The following is a 19751-nucleotide window of genomic DNA, read 5'->3' as shown; positions in this document are numbered from 1 at the left end:
TATATATATTTTTTAAATTTTAATTAAACTAATTAATTATTTTAATTTTAATTTATAATTATTTATATTATAGGATAATTATTTTCACTAATACATTCTTAATTATCTACTAATTACACATCTCCTAAAATACCGTATCTACAGTGTAGCAGACACGTTATCCGGGACGGAGGGAATAATATTTTACTATCTTTTTATTATTTTTTTCAATCAAAATTTTTTATATATATGAACTGTTTTATAAATTATCTTATACTAATATAAATATTATTACTAATTTAAAGTGGTTTTTTTCGAAAAAAATATATTTTTTTCTCTCACAAAACAACCCATCAAACATTATTTTCATACTAAATCTAAATCAATTTTTTTCCAAACTCATCAAAAGAAACACACATTGTACCGACTAATTACTATCTTCTATGTATATTTAAATTTTTTATTTTATGAATTCTTTTGTTTTAAACATACCCATAACATGACGAATCGTGATTAATCAATATAAGAGAAGTACAACAATACATTGGGTAGAGTAACTGAACCCACTCGTCCAAAATAAGGGAATTTTCAATAAAAAATTTAAAATAATATTGTATAACGAAGTTCTTTAATAAATAATATTCTCACTTTCAAATCTATTACTATCTCTTATAATTTATAATATATTAATTTTTTGTAATATTTTTATCTATATTATGTGAACTATTATCGTGTACTATTACACAAAAATATCATTTTTGTAATGAGATTTTTTCGTCTTTAAATTCACTTTTTCCGTTACTAATGATATTAGAGACGGAATTAATGATGGAATTACGTTAGCTACGTGATCTTTAGTGACGGAATTCCGTTACAAATATACTATTTTTTTTTCTGTAGCAATCATATGATATTACTATAGTTTGTATACTATATGTCTATTTGTTACGTATTATCTGTATATGTCACATAGTGAAGTATAATAGAGAAATTTATTTACATTAAATTAGATAAATAATTAGATAAATTTATTTACATTAAATCAAATATTTTTCTTAATTTAAGTCTTCATTATTCCCAATTGCAAACTCAACTTTTATCCTATATGGGACACACCCTTTATTCTCCTTTATTCTTCTATCTTGTAAAGAATACTTTGGATGGATAGAATTGTCATTGTCCCCACTTATATATAATAATATATGGTTCGTTTAATATAATTGATATCGTCGGACTTAGTTTGTAAGTTGTTAGGTTCGATTAAAAATTTATCTAAAATGTATTTAAAAAATAACGACCGTAAATTACCACGTCATAAATAAATAAAATATGTAATAATATATGTCTCTGTAAGAAATGATCGGTATAAAAATAAATTATTTGCATATTTATAATATGTTGACTAAAAAAAGAACTATACTCACTTCTTTTTTATTATTTTAAATCCACACAAATGCTATATATAATATTCCCATATACTAAATAAGTTCCCAAAGAATGATCCAATAATATGGGATAAATTTGTGATAATAAGATCAACCCCCTATGCCTCTAAATTTTGCATTTTTAGGCTTATAGATTCAATCGAGAATTTACTCAAAATTGATTTTCAAGTCATAAAAAATATACTTATAATAATAATAATAATAATAAGTTTAATTAACATCAAAACATTGGACATGCTTTCTCTTTTTCAATTCAAAATCTTTTCTTTTTTTATTGTAATATGTCAACTTAAATCTTCTTATTTTTTATTTTTATTTATTATACTCCCTCCGTTTTATAATAAAATATCCATTTTTTTATTTTAATCCGTCCCATAACAAAGTATCTATTCATTTTTTTAGTAACGGTACTATCTACCTAACATTATATATACCCTTACAACTTACAATATATTACACAAATGCCATTACCTTTGTATCACACATCCTAGTAAGGTTAGTCATTTCTATTTTATTCGTACTATATCCCAATATAATACTAATATTTCTAAAATTACGTGCAAAAAACAAATAAATATTTAGTTTCGGGACGGAGAGAGTATCATTATTACTTGCAAAATTATTTTTTAAATATATTATTTGTACTGTATTTCAATAAAATACTAATATACCAAAATTTAAGTGTCAAAAGTAAATAAAAAAATTATTAATGGACGTAAAGAATATATTAGCACCCCGTCCCATAAAGTTTGTCTATTTTTCTTCTGCAGATACAAAAATTTTAGAGAAATATAATTAGTAAATAATTATAAAATATATTAATAAAATAATTATAAATTATGATTACAAGTATTTTATTTTTTTGAAAAAAGAATAATAAGAGACATTCGAAAATAAAAAATATGAAGATTTTAGGGGGACGAGTAAATAATTTTTGGGGATTAATTTAGGAAGAGGTTTCCAAGAACCTTCCCAATACTAAAAATTTTTCCACAGTCGATGGCTTGGCAAGTCCCCAATTCAATCACCACTTTAATCATTGAATCAAAAAAACTCAAATTCAAATTCAAGTCTCTTACACCTCCAAATTCCACACTTTCTTGAATCATCGTCATCATCATCTTCTTCTTCGTCTTCATCATGAACAGTTGCAGGCTTGGGGATAACCTCGGAATCAACGAAGACCTCATCCACAGAGCCTGCAAACTATCCCTCAAGGCCCACCTAGCCGGAAAACCGTACCTCCGACGCGCCACCGCCGCCGACGCCATCTTCGCCTTTCCGGGCTCCTGGGCCGCCGACGATTGGCGCGCGCAGCCGCCGCCGTTCGGAGAAATTAAGGTTGACTTATCGAAATTCGGATCCATCAAGAGCCTCGGGAACAACGAGGTCGGATTGGTCAACGAAGCTTTTAGCAAGAGATTCGATCAAATTTTGGCCAAAACATCTCTTGCTAATGAGGTGATCATCGTACTGACCAATCTTGAAATAATTTATTTGAATTATATGACAAAATTATTACTCTCTCCGTCTCAAAAACCATGTCCAGCCTTCCCACATACCATGCTATGTCACTTTCTTTTTTTTCTAGAAAATAATTACACACTTTAATCTTTATTTTAAATTTTATTTTTTTTTACTAATTAATTATCTTAATCTACAATGCAGCAGAGAGGGAGTATTATTATTTTTAGAAGTATTTTGCGCAAAATTCTCTAAAATTAGAGAGAATAATACAAACATTTCAAATCATAAATCGGTTACGAGTAATTTTGTCGAATTATTGTATTTTGAATTATTTCATCCGTTCCACATCATTTGTAACTTTTTCATATTTTAAAATTTATAATTTATATTACCTCCTCCTATAGTGGTTGCGTGTTGATTTTGAGTATTATTTTTCTTTTGACTAAAATATTTAATCATCTTAATTTTAATTTATAATTATTTTTATTATATCGTAATTATATTTACTAATATACTTTTAATTATTTACTAATTATATAATATCTAAAAGTCCTAAAAGTGGATAAATTAGCTGAGACAAAAGGAGTATTAATTATGGATGTTTTCTTCTTTCAGATCGAAAAAGCCATGTCGGACCGAAAACGAATCGTCTTCACCGGACACTCATTGGGAGGATCAACGGCGATCCTCACAACGATTTGGTTCTTCGAAAAATTCATTCGACACGGCTTATACCATATTCGTCCAGACTGCATAACATTCGGGGCGCCGCTCGTCGGCAACTACATATTCTCGCACGCCCTCCGGCGCGAGAATTGGTCCCGAAACTTCACCCACTTCATTACAAAGTACGACATCGTCCCTCGCATCGCCCTCGCACCGTTCCCCGCAATTGAGCCATGGCTGCAGCATGTGCTCGATTCGATCAACCCCCGATCGCCCCACCCGCCCGATCCGACGGCAGCGTCGAACTTCTTCGTATCGGTTTTGCGCAACGCCCTCGCCGTGGCGAGCCACACCGCGTGTTACCTCAAGGGGTCCACGAGTTTGCTGCTGGAGAACGTCGCCGGGATTGTCGAGATCAGCCCGTACCGCCCGTTTGGGACCGTCGTAATCTGCGCCGGGAACGGGAAGCTGGTCGTCATCGATAATCCCGACGCGGCGCTGCAGCTACTGTTCTATTGCCTGCAGCTCAGCCCTGAGGAGATGAATGAAGAGTTTGTTAAGGGAATGTACGGAGAGCATTTAGTGTACGAAAGGGAATTGCAAGAGAGCCTTAGTATGCAGGATGTTACCTTTTTATCAAACCTCGCCGACGTCCCGTTGTCTCCCGATGATCCGAGCGGCGGCGACGCCACAGCCCTGAATTATCTCGGATTGGTAATTTTTTCAAACTTCAGTCTAAAAACTACTAAGTTCTAAGTGATAGCTACAATTTGAGCTGTTAAATCAGCCGAGTGAGCTCACGTATCTATTGGTTGAGCTCAACTCGAACATGTTATAGATACAGACTCAAGACTTATTTAGAATTTGAGCTAAAATAATGACTTGAGTTCAGCTCGTTAGGCTTGAATTCAAACTCGAGCTAAGTTTCTAAAGCTCAAGCTTGAGTTCGAGTTCAGCTCGAATTCTATGCATATTATATATTTTAATATATAAATTAAATATATCTAATTTTATTAACAATTTATTATAATAAGATATTCAAAATTCATTAATAAATACAAATTTGATATATATATTATATTAGTATATAAAATAATACAAATATATCATAACTAATAAGCTCAATCGAGCTATCCACGAGCCAAGTTCGAGCTCTGTTCGATTATAAAAATAATAATTTTAGCTCAACTTGTTTATCTCAATAAACAAGTCGAGTTAAACTGTTAACGAGTCGGGTCGAGCTTGGTTTGCGAGCTACTCAATTCGTTTAACAGCTCTACTTATGATTGCGATAGTTCTATACGAGCGAAAATCACGTTAGATAAATGCATTGTGATCATTTTCTTAGACTCGATTCCTAAGAAACTCGATCGGGAAAAAATTGGGTTAGATATATAATGCAGATTACTCTTACCATCTTACCGTGTTTCGCCGTCGAGAATGATTCAACGCTAACGCTTTCCTGAAACTTTCAGACGACAAGGGCGAGGCTGTGTCTCCGAGCCGCAGGCGAGTTCGAGAAGCAGAAGCTGGAAAACCAGAAAAGAATAGATTCAAACAAGGAGACAATAAGAGAAGCAATAAAGAAAATTCAAGAATACAAAACCAGTTGCGAAATCCGCAAGGTCGGCTACTATGACGCCTTCAAGCTAACGAAAAGTCCAACCGACTTCAACGCCAACGTCAAGAGGCTGGAGCTGGCTGGGATATGGGACGAGATCATGGAGATGATCAAACGGCATGAGCTTCCCGATGGATTCGAGGGCAGGAAAGAGTGGATAGAGTTAGGGACTCTGTTCCGGAGGCTTCTGGAGCCGTTGGACATCGCAAACTATTACAGGCACGTAAAGAACGAGGATACCGGTCCGTACATGGTTAAGGGTAGGCCTAAGAGGTACAAATTCACGCAGAGGTGGCTCGAGCATGCGCAGAGGATGGCGGATGGTTTTAGCTCCGAGGCTACATTCTGGGCCGAGGTCGAAGAGCTAAGACTTAAGGACTACAAACATGTTAGGGACAAGGTTTTAAGGTTCGAGCAACAAGTTTCGACATGGGTTGGTTTCGGATGGCTCGGACAAGATGTTTTCTTGGATGAAACTACTTTTACTAGGTGGTGGAAAACGCTCCCTTTCGAACACAAGTCGGGTTCTTGTCTAGCCAGGTTTATGAACACTACCTAAGTTTTCGAACATTGTCGATTCTGACTACAAGCCTCTATGTATTTAGCACTGAATCATAATGATCGAGGCACAAGTCGGGTTCTTGCCTAGCTAGGTAAGAACACTACTTAGGTTTCGAACATTCTCGATTCTGACCACAAGCCTATGTATTTAACACTAAATCATAAAGATCGAGCACAAACCGGGTTCTTGCCTAGCCAAGTAAGAACACTACTCAGATTTCGAACATCGTCAATTCTGACCCAAAGCCTCTATGTATTTAGAACTAAATCATAAAGATCGAACACGAGTCTGGTTCTTGTCTAGCTAGGTAAGAACACTTCGTTCTCGATATTGTCGATTTTGACCCCAAACCTATGTATTTAGTACTAAATTATAAAGATCGAGCACAAGTTGGGCTCTTGGCTAGCCAGGAAAGAACACTACTTAGGTTTCGAACATTGTCGATTTTGACCACAAGCCTATGTATTTAGCACTAAATCATAAAGATCGAACATAAGTTGAGTTCTTGGCTAGCCAGGTAAGAACACTAATTAGGTTTCGAACATTCTCGATTTTGACCACAAGCCTATGTATTTAGCACTAAATCATAAAGATCGAATATAAGTCGGGTTCTTGTGTAGGCGTAGCCAGGTAAGAACACTACTTAGGTTTCGAACATTATCGATTCTGACCACAAGCCTATGTATGTTAGCACTAAATCATAAAGATCGAACATCAAACACAAAGCCAGGTAAGAACACCACTTAGGTATCGAACAAAGCTGATTCTGACCACAAACCTATGATTTCATACTGAATCATACATAACACAAGTAGGGTTCTTACCTAACCAGGCTTATCAACACTACTTAGGTTTTAGTTTCGAAACATCGCCAGTTCCGACCACAAGCCTATATATTGAATACTAAATCATAAAGAAAGCAAGGAGTCGAAGAAAGAGCATGTAATCTGCTTTTCTGTAAATTCTTGCTATTTATGTAAAAAGCATGCCTTGTACATATAGAACATATCAAGTAAATCGAAAGATACCGGGATCAATTCCTGTACGATTAAATGAGTTCGCATTTCTACCACTGCTAGAATCAGTTTGTCAAGAAATCACAAATGCATGCTAGTAAAAGGGAAAGCCAACGTACAAGATCAAGAATCGCAGTCTCTGTTCTAGGCATTGTCATTCATGCTGCGAGATCGAGCCAAATGGTACGTCAGTTTCCTTCCATCCAATTTTGCCTCGCCCTCAACAGGATAACTGACATACGGCTTCCTGCACGAGGGACAGCGCTCGTCTCTGTCGAGGATTTCTTTGTGACAGAAGAGGCAGAGCTTGAACCCACACGAGCACGGATGAAAGCTTGAATCTGTACAATCGAATTCCTCGTAGCATATTGGACATGATGTGGGATTCTCTGTCTTAATTCCCCAAGATGACTCTCCTTCACTTAAATGTTGCCGAGAAAAATTTGGTAAGCTATGCGGCCTGAAAGCATCGTTTTCCGTCCAGGCGAGGGACTGTACTGAAGAATTCCTTATGTTTATTCCTCCATGTTGTTGCGTTTCATTTGAAGTAACATTCCGGGAGAAAGGGTGAGCAGAAGTGCTCGATTCAGGGTCTCGCTGGACAGCCTTTCTACGATTCTCCGAAGAAGGTAGACTGAGTTCGGAGATATGGTCTTCAGGTGTCAATAAGGCATCAGCCATAGCTTCCCAATCATCGAAGCAACCATCTTGATTATCATCCCCTTCATCGCCGATCATGTTACACGGGAAGAACTCGCTGCTGCTGCTGCTACTACTCCACCCGCTGATGCTGCCACAACTCGGAGTGAAATTGGCGACAAATTCATTACTGCCTGAGAGGCTGCTTCTTTGGTTGGTCGGGCTGTTCGACAGCGAGGAATCAGAATCACTGTATCTCTGCGTGGTTAATACGCCTCTGTAATTCTGCCCTTGGACGCTTGATTTCATCTCTTGCTCCCGGATGGATGTGCCTCTCTCATTCGAGAAACTTGCACGATCTCTATGCATCTCCCCAACACCATGCATTTCTTCATAACCACACTCTCCTTCACTTATTGCTGGAACCATATAACATTTCTAATCAATGTTACCATGGAATTGAAAGGAAGATTTAATCAGATTATGCGATCATGTTCCGATTTGAAGCTATTCTATACACGAAATGATTAGCCAATTGTTCTACCTATAAAACCATAGCATCAAACAACTAATAAGTTTTCATAGACTATCAAAAGACAATATATCACAGAACATTCATTTCTTACTTGAACATGATAATCCACATAAACATCACAGTGTTCTTCAAAATTGCAAATATATATATATATATATATACAGAGGCAAGCAGAAGGAATAGGATAAATGCATTGAAGCAGGTACAGAGGAATCTTTAACAGACCTTGAGAAAGCCATTGTTCCCGACACGCATCAAGCTTGCACTGCCTCAACTTCGCCCAGCGATTACCCTAAGTAATTCCAAATACAACAATAGAAACTAATTCACAAACAAAAGGAATATGAGAAGAATTCCAATAAATTTGGAACAATAACAACGGAAAAACAGAACACTTTTTTTTTTGTTTTTCATTAGATCAAACGCGAAACAAATTTTCTCGTAATAAAAACCGCCAATTAAGATCCATCCTTTGAGCGATGATCCAAAAATAAACGAAAAAGTCGGAATTGAATAAAGAATTGCATGCAGCGTACAATGCATGGAGAAATAAATCAATTAAGAAACACAATGGCAAAAAAGCGTACCCGTTTCTTCTTGGCAAAATCTTTAGGGTTGGATGAGGCGGAGGCGATTGAGGTGGCAGGGATTGAATTCGAAACCATTGCTGTGACGAGTCGACGACGAACAGCAGAAATCCTAAATTGACGAAACACGGCGGAGAGAGAGAGAACAGTAAGGGTAGAGAGAGAGAGAGGGTGAGATGTGAAATTGCAGAACAACAGAAATTCCTTTTCGCCTTTCCATTTTATTTCCCTTTCCCGGGTAAATATTCGGATTATCGGTTTGAATTTGACAAAATTTAAACCGAACCAAAAATTTAAAAATTTTTATAAAAAATCAATCGAACTAAACTGAAATAACCAAAATTCGAAAATCCAAAATTTTAAATATTTTTAATTTGTAAATTTCTTTTATATTTTATTATTATTTTATAATATTAAATATATATAATATATAAAAGTAAATATATTAAAATATAATTAATAATTTTGAGTTTTTTTATATTAAAATATAATATTTTCTAATAAAATATTAAATATATATAATAAATAAATATATTAAAATATATTTCGGATTTTAAGTATACCGATCCGATCCGATCCGAAAATTTGAAATTTATCAAAAATTCAATCCGAACTAATCCGAAAACTCAAACCAAATTTTAAATTTCGATTTGGTTTAGATCAAATTTTCAAATTTCAGATATTTTGCTCGCTCTTATTTTTCACTATGCAAACAAAATGTGTGACCACAACTTTAGCAATTTTTTTAATTTTAATTTTTAAATTTAAATTTTAAAATAATACTGACACAAGTATTATAATAATAATGTTATGTAATAATAATAATATAATGGTAAGTATAATATATATATATATAAGTGTATGTAATTATTAGTATGCAATTATTAAGATGCAATGAATGGGCAAAGGAAAGGATTTTTGTGTGTTTTTGTTGCACATCTTGAATGAATACAATGGCCTATTTATAGGCAAAAGGAGGGAATGAATGTGTCGTTAGTAATCATAGTAATCATGCCAACAAAGCAATACATAAAGCATAGACAATAATTGCATGTAGGCAAAATTGTCCGTAACTCATTTGTTGTTTCGAAACTTGGTGTAAATTTTCTCTCTACGCATGATGTCCCTTTATACTTTAAAAAATATTGCATGAAATCATTTCGTGGTTTTGAAACCCAGCATAAATCCCCATTTTACTTTAAAAAATTGCATGACGCTCATTAATACTTTCAAAAATATTGCATAAAACCCCCCAGTCATACAAAATATATAAATAGGAAATCATCTTCTTATCACACGAGGAAAGTTTTATGGTGGTGGGGTTTCATGCAACGTTTTTTAAAGTATAAGGGGGTACTATGCAATTTTTAAAGTACACGGAAATTTTACACTGAATTTCGAAACCACATGATAGAGTTATAAGCAATTTTACCTTTGTTATATAACAAATAAACTTTTTTTAAAAAATTATCAAATTATTCAAATCAACATTTAATTTCTTAAAACCATATGCATCAATAGTTTTTTGTGGTACTTCTGAATATACTCTACAACCACTCAATAGTAGGACAGAAAATTTATTAAAGGATTAATAAAAAATAATAAAACAAATAGTATTATTTTTTAAAAGTAGAAATAGTAAAATTATGAGTAAATAAAATTAACTTTTTTAGAAATAATATTATCATACATAGAAAGTTGGATAGAAAAGTGTTGGGTATGACATAAACACTGGTTTGATACGATGATTTAAATATAAATTATATTATCTCCCTTCCCTAACTAAGTATTCATTTATTTACTTTTAAATATTAATTATTATATTGAAACTTATTATAAATTAAGAAAAATTGACAAAAATTATTTCTTTATCTTATAATAGTAATATAATAATATTTGTAAAAAAAAATAAAATTATACAAATATAAGATATTTTTAATATTAATACAATAAGTAATGAATATAAATTTTCATGTTATTTATAAAAAAACTTACCAGGCCTAATTTGTAGGTTTTTAGGTTTGATTGAATGTTTACTCATAGCGCACTTGAGCAGTTGCATATCCTCACTCTTAACAAAAAAAATAAAAAATAAAAAAAAAGAGGAATGAGATAAAAAAGAATATTACCTTTTTAAAGCATCAATGAGATCAAAGTGTTTCTTTGCATATTACCATGGCTTGTTATGATTTTTTTTTTCTCTAAATAAAATAAATATATATAAGTAGATAAAAAAAATTGTAATCCACATATCATATATTCCAATGCAAAATATTGGTAACAAACAAAAGATATAACACACTCACCATCTTGGTAGATCATATTTCTTCATCCGTTGATTCTTCTGACAAAAAAGATTGTGTCAATAATATGATGAGAAATTAAATATGAATAATTGGAAAAGAAAATTAAGATTGTGAAAAATAAATACCTTGTGAGTGAGTTAGTCTGGGGGTCTTTAATTTCGGGGCTTGCTAACCATGTTTTCTCGAATGATAATTTATACAAAACGTTTTCCACATCCTCAGAGAAGGATAAGATTTCTTCATCAGTTGCATCTTCCAGAGATTGTCGCCCAAGATGCTTCGAATTCAGATGCTCTGCTGCGTTGCCAAGATAATACATGTTCCCATAACGAATAGCTTTGGTGTGCTGGAGTATGATTTGAGGATGAACTTCAACAACATCTTGCAGGAAACTGATGGATTTGTCGACATTTTCCATTAGCTTTGTGTTTAGATGATGACGGCCGAGCTCAGAAGCCTTCCGGAGGACCTCCAATGCGCATGCTAAATCAGACCAGATTAAACTAGCAGCCTCCGTCATTGTTGCCGTGACAGAACCAATTTGATATTCTCTCAGATCTTCATCCCTGTAAGGAAGTATTTTTTGCGTCAGAATTTACAGTGAGTTGATATCATAGGATGTGGCATCATTATCACCATTAATTTGTTCGTTTTCTTGCCCTTCCTCTTCAGCAACCGGCAACGCCTTTCTTATGAAGTCTATCTTTTCCAACAGCCTTTCCACATCTTCACGGGCGCTCTTACCAAGTTTAGGCATCGAAGTTTCCATGCGTAGCAGGCGGACCACAACCTCTGCTTTACGGGTAGCCTGGGTCATTTCCCTTAGCAAACTTTCCATTTCTTGGCTTTTTCTTGGGTGAAAAACTTCAAAGAAGTCCTTGAAAAAATGGATGGCTTCCTCCACAACTTTAATTTGTTTTCCGTTTAAAGAGTGGCGGCCATGTTGAGCAACCATGGCGAGTTTTTCCGGAAGACGTTTTGAATAAGCCAAGGATTCACAAGCAGCCATTGACATTCTTGCAGTGAAAGTATCAATCTTATATCTGACCCTTTGTTCTTTATCATAAACATTAATTCCAATCTCATTTTCGAACTCATGTTGCTCCAACCATAATTCCTTTGCCGAATCAACGACAGACTCACTGCAACTGTCCACATCAATTGATTTCAATGTTAGTATATCTCCAATGCCCGAAGGAATCTCCTCCAACAAACATAATCGATTAAGTTGAAGCCTCTCAAGAATAGGGAAGTGCATCGATTCTGCTCTCCAGCACACTAAATTATAACAGCCAATCACCAATACTTTCAGTCGACGAAATCCCCTTTGAACAGGCTCCCACTCTGACCCCTGCATGCCACCAGATATCTCAAGTGTTTCAAGACTCGGCAGCAAACCAACAACTGACATATCTTTCCATGCTATTCCCATGCAATCGATCAAACGCAATTCCTTGAGGGAATCAGGGAAGGTCATCTTCTCCAAGCAACCTGATATAGATAGAGATTCAAGTTTTTGTAGGTGCTCAAGATTACATAGAGAATAATAGTTCAGCTGTTTCACATCCCCCTCAGATCCATCTTCATAATTAACGCTCAATTTCTTCAAATATGGAATCCGATCAATGACTTGATTGGAACAATTGAAATTATGGATTCCATCTAAGGTGTGAAGGTCCTTGAGGATAATAAAATTTTTCTCCTCAATATCACTGGCTATAGGATCTGGTAGATGAACGTATTCACATCGAATCTCTCTTAGTTGTGGCATCTCCCATATCTCTGGAGGTAACTCTTTAACTGATGAGTATGAAATCATTAAACTTTGAAGATTCCAAAGTAACTTTACTGTTGAATGAGAAAATGATCGCGCCAGCCCTATATAAATACGACGCAATTCTATTGGCAGAAAATGTTTCAAGTCAAAACCACCATCGTAATTCACAATCTCCACCAAATTATGTCTCTTAATATGGGAATACACCATAGTACAAGCATCGCATACAAGAGGATTAACTTGTGACGATAATCCAAATATATGACATGGTTGCACTATATGCATTCCTTCTTTTTCCTCGAGACTTTCTAGACAAAGATTACACTGCACAGTGTCTCTGAACCTTCCAATAACCTCTTGCCTTCTAGGAAATTGGAGAAAACATTCATCCGCAGACTCTTTCAAACAAAGATCCCGTAAAAGATCATGAATGCCGCATGTATATTCATCCCGATCAAATATTAGATTCCTATCAATGAGGCTTTTTACATACTCCTTTGCAATATCTTCTAAAGTTCTATCACGCGTTGACTTAATGAATCCTTCGGATATCCAAGACTCAATTAGCTCTGAGACTACAATTATACTATCTTCAGGAAAAACTCTCAAATACAAAAAACATGGTTTGAGATGAATGGATAAACTCTCGTAACTTAAAGATAGTACTTTCTTACAATGCTCATCATCTTCCAAATTAGCGAGTGAGCTAATATTATTAACAATATTCTCCCAATATTTTACGGTCATATCAGAATTCGCAAGAAATCGACCAACAACAACAATTTCCAAAGGAAGCCCTCTACAACTTTTTGCAATGTCCTTTGCAAAATTATCTAAATGACCGTATGGACAACCATTTTGAGAAAAAGCATTTTGACAAAATAAACTCCAACTTTCATTCTCATCTAAAAATGCTAATCGATAGAGATCATGACAACCCAAAGAAACCACCATATTTGAGAGTCTAGTCGTCAACAAAATACGGCTTCCGTCCTTATTGTCTGGAAAATACCTCCGTAACTCATCCCAAGCTCCAGTTGACCACATGTCGTCCATAACAATCAAATACCTTCTACCGAATAATTTTTGGTAGAATCTAGTTCCCACCTCATCTAAACTTTCGTATTCTCTTGCCTTTCCTTCAAGACCAACTTTAAGGATTTGTTCAGCGCTATATTCTTGAGATATAGTAAGCCAGATGCGCAAATCAAAGTGGTCGACAACAAATGAATCATCATAGAGACTTTTAGCGAGAGTGGTCTTACCAATTCCTCCCATGCCGACAATTGGGAGGATTTCGAGCTTAGATCTACCTCTGACGAGCTTGTCCCTGATCGTGTTCACATGCTCATCCAGTCCAACCACAACATTGCTGACATATGAAGTAGCTGCAGGCGAACCACCAGCAGCAACAGAAGCATAATTGGATTGCTTTTGAGCTGGAGCATCCTCCCCGCCGTCTTCTTCAATCACCGGAAACTCTTCTTCAATGGAACAAAAGTTTTGGATCAGTGTCTCCATTTCTTCGCAGAAATCTGAGAAGCTTGAAGTATCACTCGTTTCTCCTTGAGAATATTTGGCATAGAGTAGATTGGATACATGGAAGTTGATCGCACCTTCTGCTTCGGTTGCAGCCTCGGCCATTTTCCTCCACAAACCTCGAAGCTCAGGGATCTTCCTTTGGGAATGAAGCTCAACAAATTCCAGCAAGGAATTGACATTTTTCTGGAGAGCTTCAACTTGGTTGATGTCAGCACGAGGGATATTAAATCGGGCGCGGTAGTGGAGATTGTCGAGGACATGAGTGAGAGAAACCAAGGATGCATAAGCAGCAACAGCCATGTCTGATTAAAAGCTCTGGAAATTTTTTCTGCAACAGAAATTGTTCAGATCTGATCTGAGTCAAGGTGAAGGTGAAGGTGAAGGTAGTAGTGTGGGGAGATTATATTAATCATCGATCGGGAGTGATATAATCATATAATACAGTGATCATTGACTTCATCCACTTGTCAATTGTTAATTAAAATTCGTGAATCATATCCATACAAGTTGATGAATATTTTCTTTGGTTAGGTACAGATTATTTCTTTATTTATTGCTTAGCCTCAATCATGTGAATAAAAGACTTTTTGTGTTGTAGGAAACGAATGGATTCCTCAACATTTTCCTTCATTAGTACTAACAATAAACCTCTGAAAGTTAAAAAAAAATAAAAAATAAAAAACTCCATAGGTAAGTCAATCAATTGAATTGAGAAGCTTTTCCTTGGACTGTCCTAACTGATTTGGTTTTGAGCACCAGAAAACAGTTTGTGAAAACTAATAATATCTATTGCTTGATTGATGTCTTCTTCAATGAGTATGAATTGTCTCAAAACGAATAATCCCAGAATATATGTTGTCTTAAGAAATATTCATTTCCAAAGAGTAGAAATTATCTCAAAATAAATTTCAAAGAAAATTCGGAGAGATCAAATTGTCTCGATAAATGAGAACTAGATTATCATCGGGGATTGTGGGGCAGATAATTATATCTCTTCACCGGTTGATTCTGCTAACACATAGAGGCAAAAAAGATTGTATCAATGTAGAGAATTAAATAGGAATAAATGGAAAAGGAAAACAAAACTGTGTGTTATTGGGGATGAGTGTTGTTGAGAAAAATAAATTAACACCTTGTGAGTGAGTGAGTCCAGTTGAGTCGTCTTCGATTAATACCTTTCAAACATTCTTTGGTGTCTTTTTAAGTTTTTCGAAAACTCTTTCGTGTTCACTACATAAATAGCTTTGGTGTGCTGGAATATAACTTGAGGATGAACTTCAACAACATCTTGCAGGGCACTGATGGATTTGTCTGACATTTTCCATTAGGTTTGTGTTTAGATGATGACGGCCGAGCTCAGAAACCTTCCTGAGGACCTCCAGGCCGCATGCTAAATCAGACCAGACTAAACTAGCACCCTCCGTCATCGTTGTCGTGACAGAACCCAATTTGATATTCTCTCAGATCTTCATCCCCGTAAGATACAGGAAGTCTTCCTTCCGACAGAATTTGCAGTGAGTTGATGTCATAGGATGTGGCATCATTATCATCATTAATTTGTTCGTTTTCTTGCCCTTCCTCTTCAGCAACTGATGACGCCTTTCTTATGAAGTCTATCTTTTCCAACAGCCTTTCCACATCTTCACGGACGCACTTACCAAGTATAGGCATCAAAGTTTCCGAGCGTAGCCTGCGGATCACAGTATTCGCTTTACAGGTAGCCTGGACCATTTCCCTTAGCAAACTTTCCATTTCTTGGCTTTTTCTTGGGTGAAAAACTTTAAGGAAGTCCTTGGAAAAATGGATGGCTTCCTCCACAACTTCCATTTGTTTTCCGTTTAAAGAGTGGCGGCCATGTTGAGCAACCTTGGCGAGTTTTTCCGGAAGACGTTTTGAATAAGCCAAGGAATGACAATCAGCCCTTGTCATTCTTGCCGTGAAAGTACCAATTTGATATTCGACCTCATGTTCTCTATCAGTAACATGAATTCTAATCTCATTTCCGAACTCGTGTTGCTCCTCCCATATTTCCTTTGCCGAATCAACGACAGACTCACTGCAATCCACCACACCAATTGATTTCAATGTTAGTATATCTCCAATTCCCGAAGGGATCTCCTCCAACAAACTTAATCTATTAAGTTGAAGCCTCTCAAGAATAGGGAAGTGCATTGATTCAGTTCTCCAACACACTAAATCATTACTGCGAATCTCCAATACTTTGAGGCGACGGAATCCCCCTTGAACAGGCTCCCACTCTGACCCATGCACGCCACCATCAGATATCTCAAGTGTTTCAAGACTCGGTAGCAAACCAACAATTGACATATCTTCCCATGCCATTCTGCAATTCTTCAAAGACAAATGTTTGAGGGAATAAGGGAAGGTCATCATCTCCAAGCAACCTGATATAGATAGAGATTCAAGTTTATGTAGCTGCTCAAGATTACATAGAGAATAGTTTAGCTGTAGCTCAGATCCATCATAGTATTCAACGCTCAATTTCTTCAAATATGGAATCCGATCAATGACTTGTTTGGAACAATTGAAATTACGGATTCCATCTAAGGTGTGAAGGTCCTTGAGGATAATAAAATCTTCCCCCTCAATATCACTGGCTATAGGATCTGGGAGATGAAGGTCGTATTCGTATTTACATCGAATCTCTCTTAGTTGTGGCATCTCCCATATCTCTGGAGGCAAATCCTTAATTGATGACAACGAAATGATGAAAGTTTGAAGATTCCAAAGTAACTTTAATGTTGAAAAAGACAATGATCCCGCCAGCCCTATATAAATACGACGCAATTCTATTGGCGGAAAATGTTTCAAGTCAAAACCACCATCGTAATTCACAATCTCCACCAAATTATGTTTTTTAATATGGGAATACACCATAGTACAAGCATCGCATACAAGAGGATTAACTTGTGACGATAATCCAAATATATGACATGGTTGCACTATATGCACTGCTTCTTTTTCCTCGAGACTTTCTAGACAAAGATCACACTGCAGAGTGTCTTTGAACCTTCGAATAACCTCTTGCCTTCTAGGAAATTGGAGAAAACATTCATTGGCAGACGCTTTTAAACAAAGATCCCGTAAAAGATCATGAATGCCGCATCTATTTTCATCCTGTCAAATATTAGATTCCTATCAATGAGGCTTTTTACATACTCTTTTGCAATATCTTCTAAAGTTCTATCACTCGTTCATTTAATGAATCCTTCAGATATCCAAGACTCAATTAGCTTTGAGACTACAATTTTACTATTTTCAGGAAAAACTCTCAAATACAAAAAATATAGTTTGAGATGAATGGATAAACTCTCATAACTTAAAGATAGTATTTTCTTACAGTGCTCTTTATCTTCCAAATTAGCGAGTGAGCTAATATGATTTGCAACATTCTCCAAACATTTCACCGTTATGTGAGAATTGGTAAGCAACCGGCCCACGACAACAATTTCTAAAGGAAGCCCTCTGCAACATTTTGCAATTTTCTTTGCAAGCTTCTCTAAATGACCGTATGGACAACCATTTTGAGAAAAGGCATTTTGACATAATAAACTCTAACTTTCATTCTCATCTAAAAATGTTAATCGATAAGGATCATGAGAACCCAAAGAAGCAGCCATGTTTGAGAGTCTAGTCGTCAACAAAATACGGCTTCCGTCCTCATTGTCTGGAAAATACCTCCGTAACTCATCCCAAGCTCCAGTTGACCACATGTCGTCCATAACAATCAAATACCTTCTACCGAATAATTTTTGGTAGAATCTAGTTCCCACCTCATCTAAACTTTCGTTTTCTCTTGCCTTTCTTTCAAGACCAACTTTAAGGATTTGTTCAGCGCTATATTCTTGAGATATAGTAAGCCAGATGCGCATATCAAAGTGGTCGACAACAAATGAATCATCATAGAGACTTTTAGCGAGAGTGGTCTTACCAATTCCTCCCATGCCGACAATTGGGAGGATTTCGAGCTTAGATCTACCTCTGATGAGCTTGTCCCTGATCGTGTTCACATGCTCATCCAGTCCAACCACAACATTGCTGACATATGAAGTAGCTGCAGACGAACCACCAGCAGCAACAGAAGCATAATTGGATTGCTTTTGAGCTGGAGCATCCTCCCTGCCGTCTTCTTCAATCACCGGAAACTCTTCTTCAATGGAACAAAACTTTTGGATCAGTGTCTCCATTTCATCACAGAAAGCTGAGAAGCTTGAAGTATCACTTGTTTCTCCTTGAGAATATTTGGCATAGAGTAGATTGGATACATGGAAGTTGATCGCACCTTCTGCTTCAGTTGCAGCCTCGGCCATTTTCCTCCACAAACCTCGAAGCTCAGGGATCTTCCTTTCAGAATGAAGCTCGACAAATTCCAGCAAGGAATTAACATTTTTCTGGAGAGCTTCAACTTGGTTGATGTCAGCACGAGGGATATTAAATGGGAACGATAGTGGAGATTGTCGAGGACGTGAGTGAGAGAAACCAAGGATGCATAAGCAGCAACAGCCATGTCTGATTAAAAGCTCTGGAAATTTTTTCTGCAACAGAAATTGTTCAGATCTGATCTGAGTCAAGGTGAAGGTGAAGGTGAAGGTGAAGGTAGTAGTGTGGGGAGTATGATACAATTTTAAAATCTGATGTTTGTATTAATCATCGATAGGGAGTGATATAATCATATAATACAGTGATCATTGACTTCATCCACTTGTCAATTGTTAATTAAAATTCGTGAATCATATCCATACAAGTTGATGAATATTTTCTTTGGTTAGGTACAGATTATTTCTTTATTTATTGCTTAGCCTCACCGGCTGACGTTAATAAAAAGACTTTTTGTGTTGTAGGAAACAAATGGATTCCTCAACATTTTCCTTAATTAGTACTAACAATAAACCTGTGAAGTCCCGTAAGGGAAGGCTTGGTGGCGTCCTCAGGTCACTTGCCACACATGGCTCGTCCAGTGCGCAATTTTAGTTCATGTTTTACGAGCTCGTAATGCACGCCGCAGCTGCTCTGTTTGGCATCTCACTTTTTGACGAGTACAGGATCAAGATCGGCAGGCAAAGCAGTGGTAGATCATAGGATCGGGCACTGTCCGAGGAAAGAACGACGCTGCGACTGCATTGTTCAAATTATCGGCATTTCATGATAATAAGTTCCGGATAGCTCAAGCTCGAGCTGTAAAGCATTTGGCCATTTTTTTGGACCCGGCAGCTGAGATGGTCTATAAAGTGGTGGCGCTTCAATACTATTACAGCTTTGCCTGCATAGTTCGACTTATCATTCAACATTTGTAATCAATATTTTATGCAATCATGTTCCGGTTTGAAGCTATTCTATGCACAAGATTATGAGTCAGTTCTTTTATCTACACAACAACAACATCAAACAATTAATATGTTCTCACGGACTATCAAAAGGCAAAAGAAAATCACAGGACATTACCCGGACGCCTACATGTCCACTTGCCACGCATGGTTCGCCTAGTGTGACTTTCTTTGTTGGACTTAGTTTGCAGGGTATTAGGTTCGACTGAAGGTTTACCCAAGACATTCATCTGATTTCTTAGTGAAATATATACAACAAACATT

General features: G+C 36.1%; 4 protein-coding genes across 6 annotated transcripts; 1 reads left to right on the top strand and 3 right to left on the bottom strand.

Annotated features, from left to right (window-relative positions):
• Positions 1–2332: 2332 nt before the first annotated feature.
• Positions 2333–6187, top strand: LOC127246020 (protein EDS1L). The gene is made up of 3 exons (XM_051267190.1): positions 2333–2885; positions 3507–4271; positions 5033–6187. The coding sequence occupies exons 1-3, from the start codon at positions 2565–2567 to the stop codon at positions 5735–5737; spliced, it is 1791 nt and encodes a 596-aa protein (XP_051123147.1). The 5' UTR covers positions 2333–2564; the 3' UTR covers positions 5738–6187.
• A 277-nt stretch (positions 6188–6464) lies between these two features.
• LOC127246021 (uncharacterized) lies at positions 6465–11410 on the bottom strand. 3 transcript variants are annotated; one of them, XM_051267194.1, is made up of 6 exons: positions 10949–11410; positions 10824–10861; positions 10647–10718; positions 8518–8629; positions 8156–8222; positions 6465–7814 (listed from the first exon to the last, which is right to left on the bottom strand). In XM_051267194.1, the coding sequence occupies exons 4-6, from the start codon at positions 8593–8595 to the stop codon at positions 6901–6903; spliced, it is 1059 nt and encodes a 352-aa protein (XP_051123151.1). In that variant the 5' UTR covers positions 8596–8629; positions 10647–10718; positions 10824–10861; positions 10949–11410; the 3' UTR covers positions 6465–6900. The 3 variants fall into 3 exon arrangements, with proteins under 3 accessions (XP_051123151.1, XP_051123148.1, XP_051123150.1); XM_051267191.1 differs by lacking the exon at positions 10647–10718; XM_051267193.1 differs by lacking the exon at positions 10647–10718 and having other exon boundaries at positions 10824–10858.
• LOC127246176 (putative late blight resistance protein homolog R1B-14) lies at positions 10961–14639 on the bottom strand. Its single transcript, XM_051267426.1, has 4 exons — positions 14217–14639; positions 11483–14135; positions 11024–11389; positions 10961–10973 (listed from the first exon to the last, which is right to left on the bottom strand). Exons 1-4 carry the CDS (start codon positions 14440–14442, stop codon positions 10961–10963), a joined length of 3258 nt encoding a protein of 1085 aa, XP_051123383.1. The 5' UTR covers positions 14443–14639.
• A 913-nt stretch (positions 14640–15552) lies between these two features.
• On the bottom strand, positions 15553–18670 carry LOC127246175 (putative late blight resistance protein homolog R1B-23). Its single transcript, XM_051267425.1, has 4 exons — positions 18549–18670; positions 17723–18507; positions 17504–17662; positions 15553–17228 (listed from the first exon to the last, which is right to left on the bottom strand). The coding sequence occupies exons 1-4, from the start codon at positions 18668–18670 to the stop codon at positions 15553–15555; spliced, it is 2742 nt and encodes a 913-aa protein (XP_051123382.1).
• Between the last annotated feature and the right edge of the window lie 1081 nt (positions 18671–19751).

The sequence above is a fragment of the Andrographis paniculata genome, unplaced genomic scaffold (assembly GCF_009805555.1).
Source record: "Andrographis paniculata isolate CXL003 unplaced genomic scaffold, ASM980555v1 Contig26END, whole genome shotgun sequence".
Taxonomy (NCBI): Eukaryota; Viridiplantae; Streptophyta; class Magnoliopsida; order Lamiales; family Acanthaceae; genus Andrographis; species Andrographis paniculata.
This window is presented reverse-complemented; position numbering and strand designations above follow the sequence as displayed.

Excerpts from the sequence above, each read along its gene's own strand:
- LOC127246021 (XM_051267191.1), bottom strand. The coding sequence starts at position 10,849 with ATGAAGAAATATGATCTACCAAGATG. Across the intron at positions 8,223-8,517 it reads ATTTTGCCAAGAAGAAACGG|GGTAATCGCTGGGCGAAGTT; the intron begins GTACGCTTTTTT and ends GGAATTACTTAG. Across the intron at positions 7,815-8,155 it reads GGAACAATGGCTTTCTCAAG|CAATAAGTGAAGGAGAGTGT; the intron begins GTCTGTTAAAGA and ends ATATGGTTCCAG.
- LOC127246176 (XM_051267426.1), bottom strand. The coding sequence starts at position 14,442 with ATGGCTGTTGCTGCTTATGCATCCTTGGTTTCTCTCACTCATGTCCTC. Across the intron at positions 14,136-14,216 it reads GGCTGCAACCGAAGCAGAAG|ATTTCTGCGAAGAAATGGAG; the intron begins GTGCGATCAACT and ends CAAGCTTCTCAG. Across the intron at positions 11,390-11,482 it reads CCGGTTGCTGAAGAGGAAGG|GGATGAAGATCTGAGAGAAT; the intron begins GCAAGAAAACGA and ends ACTTCCTTACAG.
- LOC127246175 (XM_051267425.1), bottom strand. The coding sequence starts at position 18,670 with ATGGCTGTTGCTGCTTATGCATCCTTGGTTTCTCTCACTCACGTCCTC. Across the intron at positions 18,508-18,548 it reads TTGAAGCTCTCCAGAAAAAT|GAAGATCCCTGAGCTTCGAG; the intron begins GTTAATTCCTTG and ends TCATTCTGAAAG. Across the intron at positions 17,229-17,503 it reads TTTGGAAGATAAAGAGCACT|CGTCTGCCAATGAATGTTTT; the intron begins GTAAGAAAATAC and ends TTTGTTTAAAAG.
- LOC127246020 (XM_051267190.1), top strand. The coding sequence starts at position 2,565 with ATGAACAGTTGCAGGCTTGGGGATAACCTCGGAATCAACGAAGACCTC. Across the intron at positions 2,886-3,506 it reads AAACATCTCTTGCTAATGAG|ATCGAAAAAGCCATGTCGGA; the intron begins GTGATCATCGTA and ends TTCTTCTTTCAG. Across the intron at positions 4,272-5,032 it reads CCCTGAATTATCTCGGATTG|ACGACAAGGGCGAGGCTGTG; the intron begins GTAATTTTTTCA and ends TGAAACTTTCAG.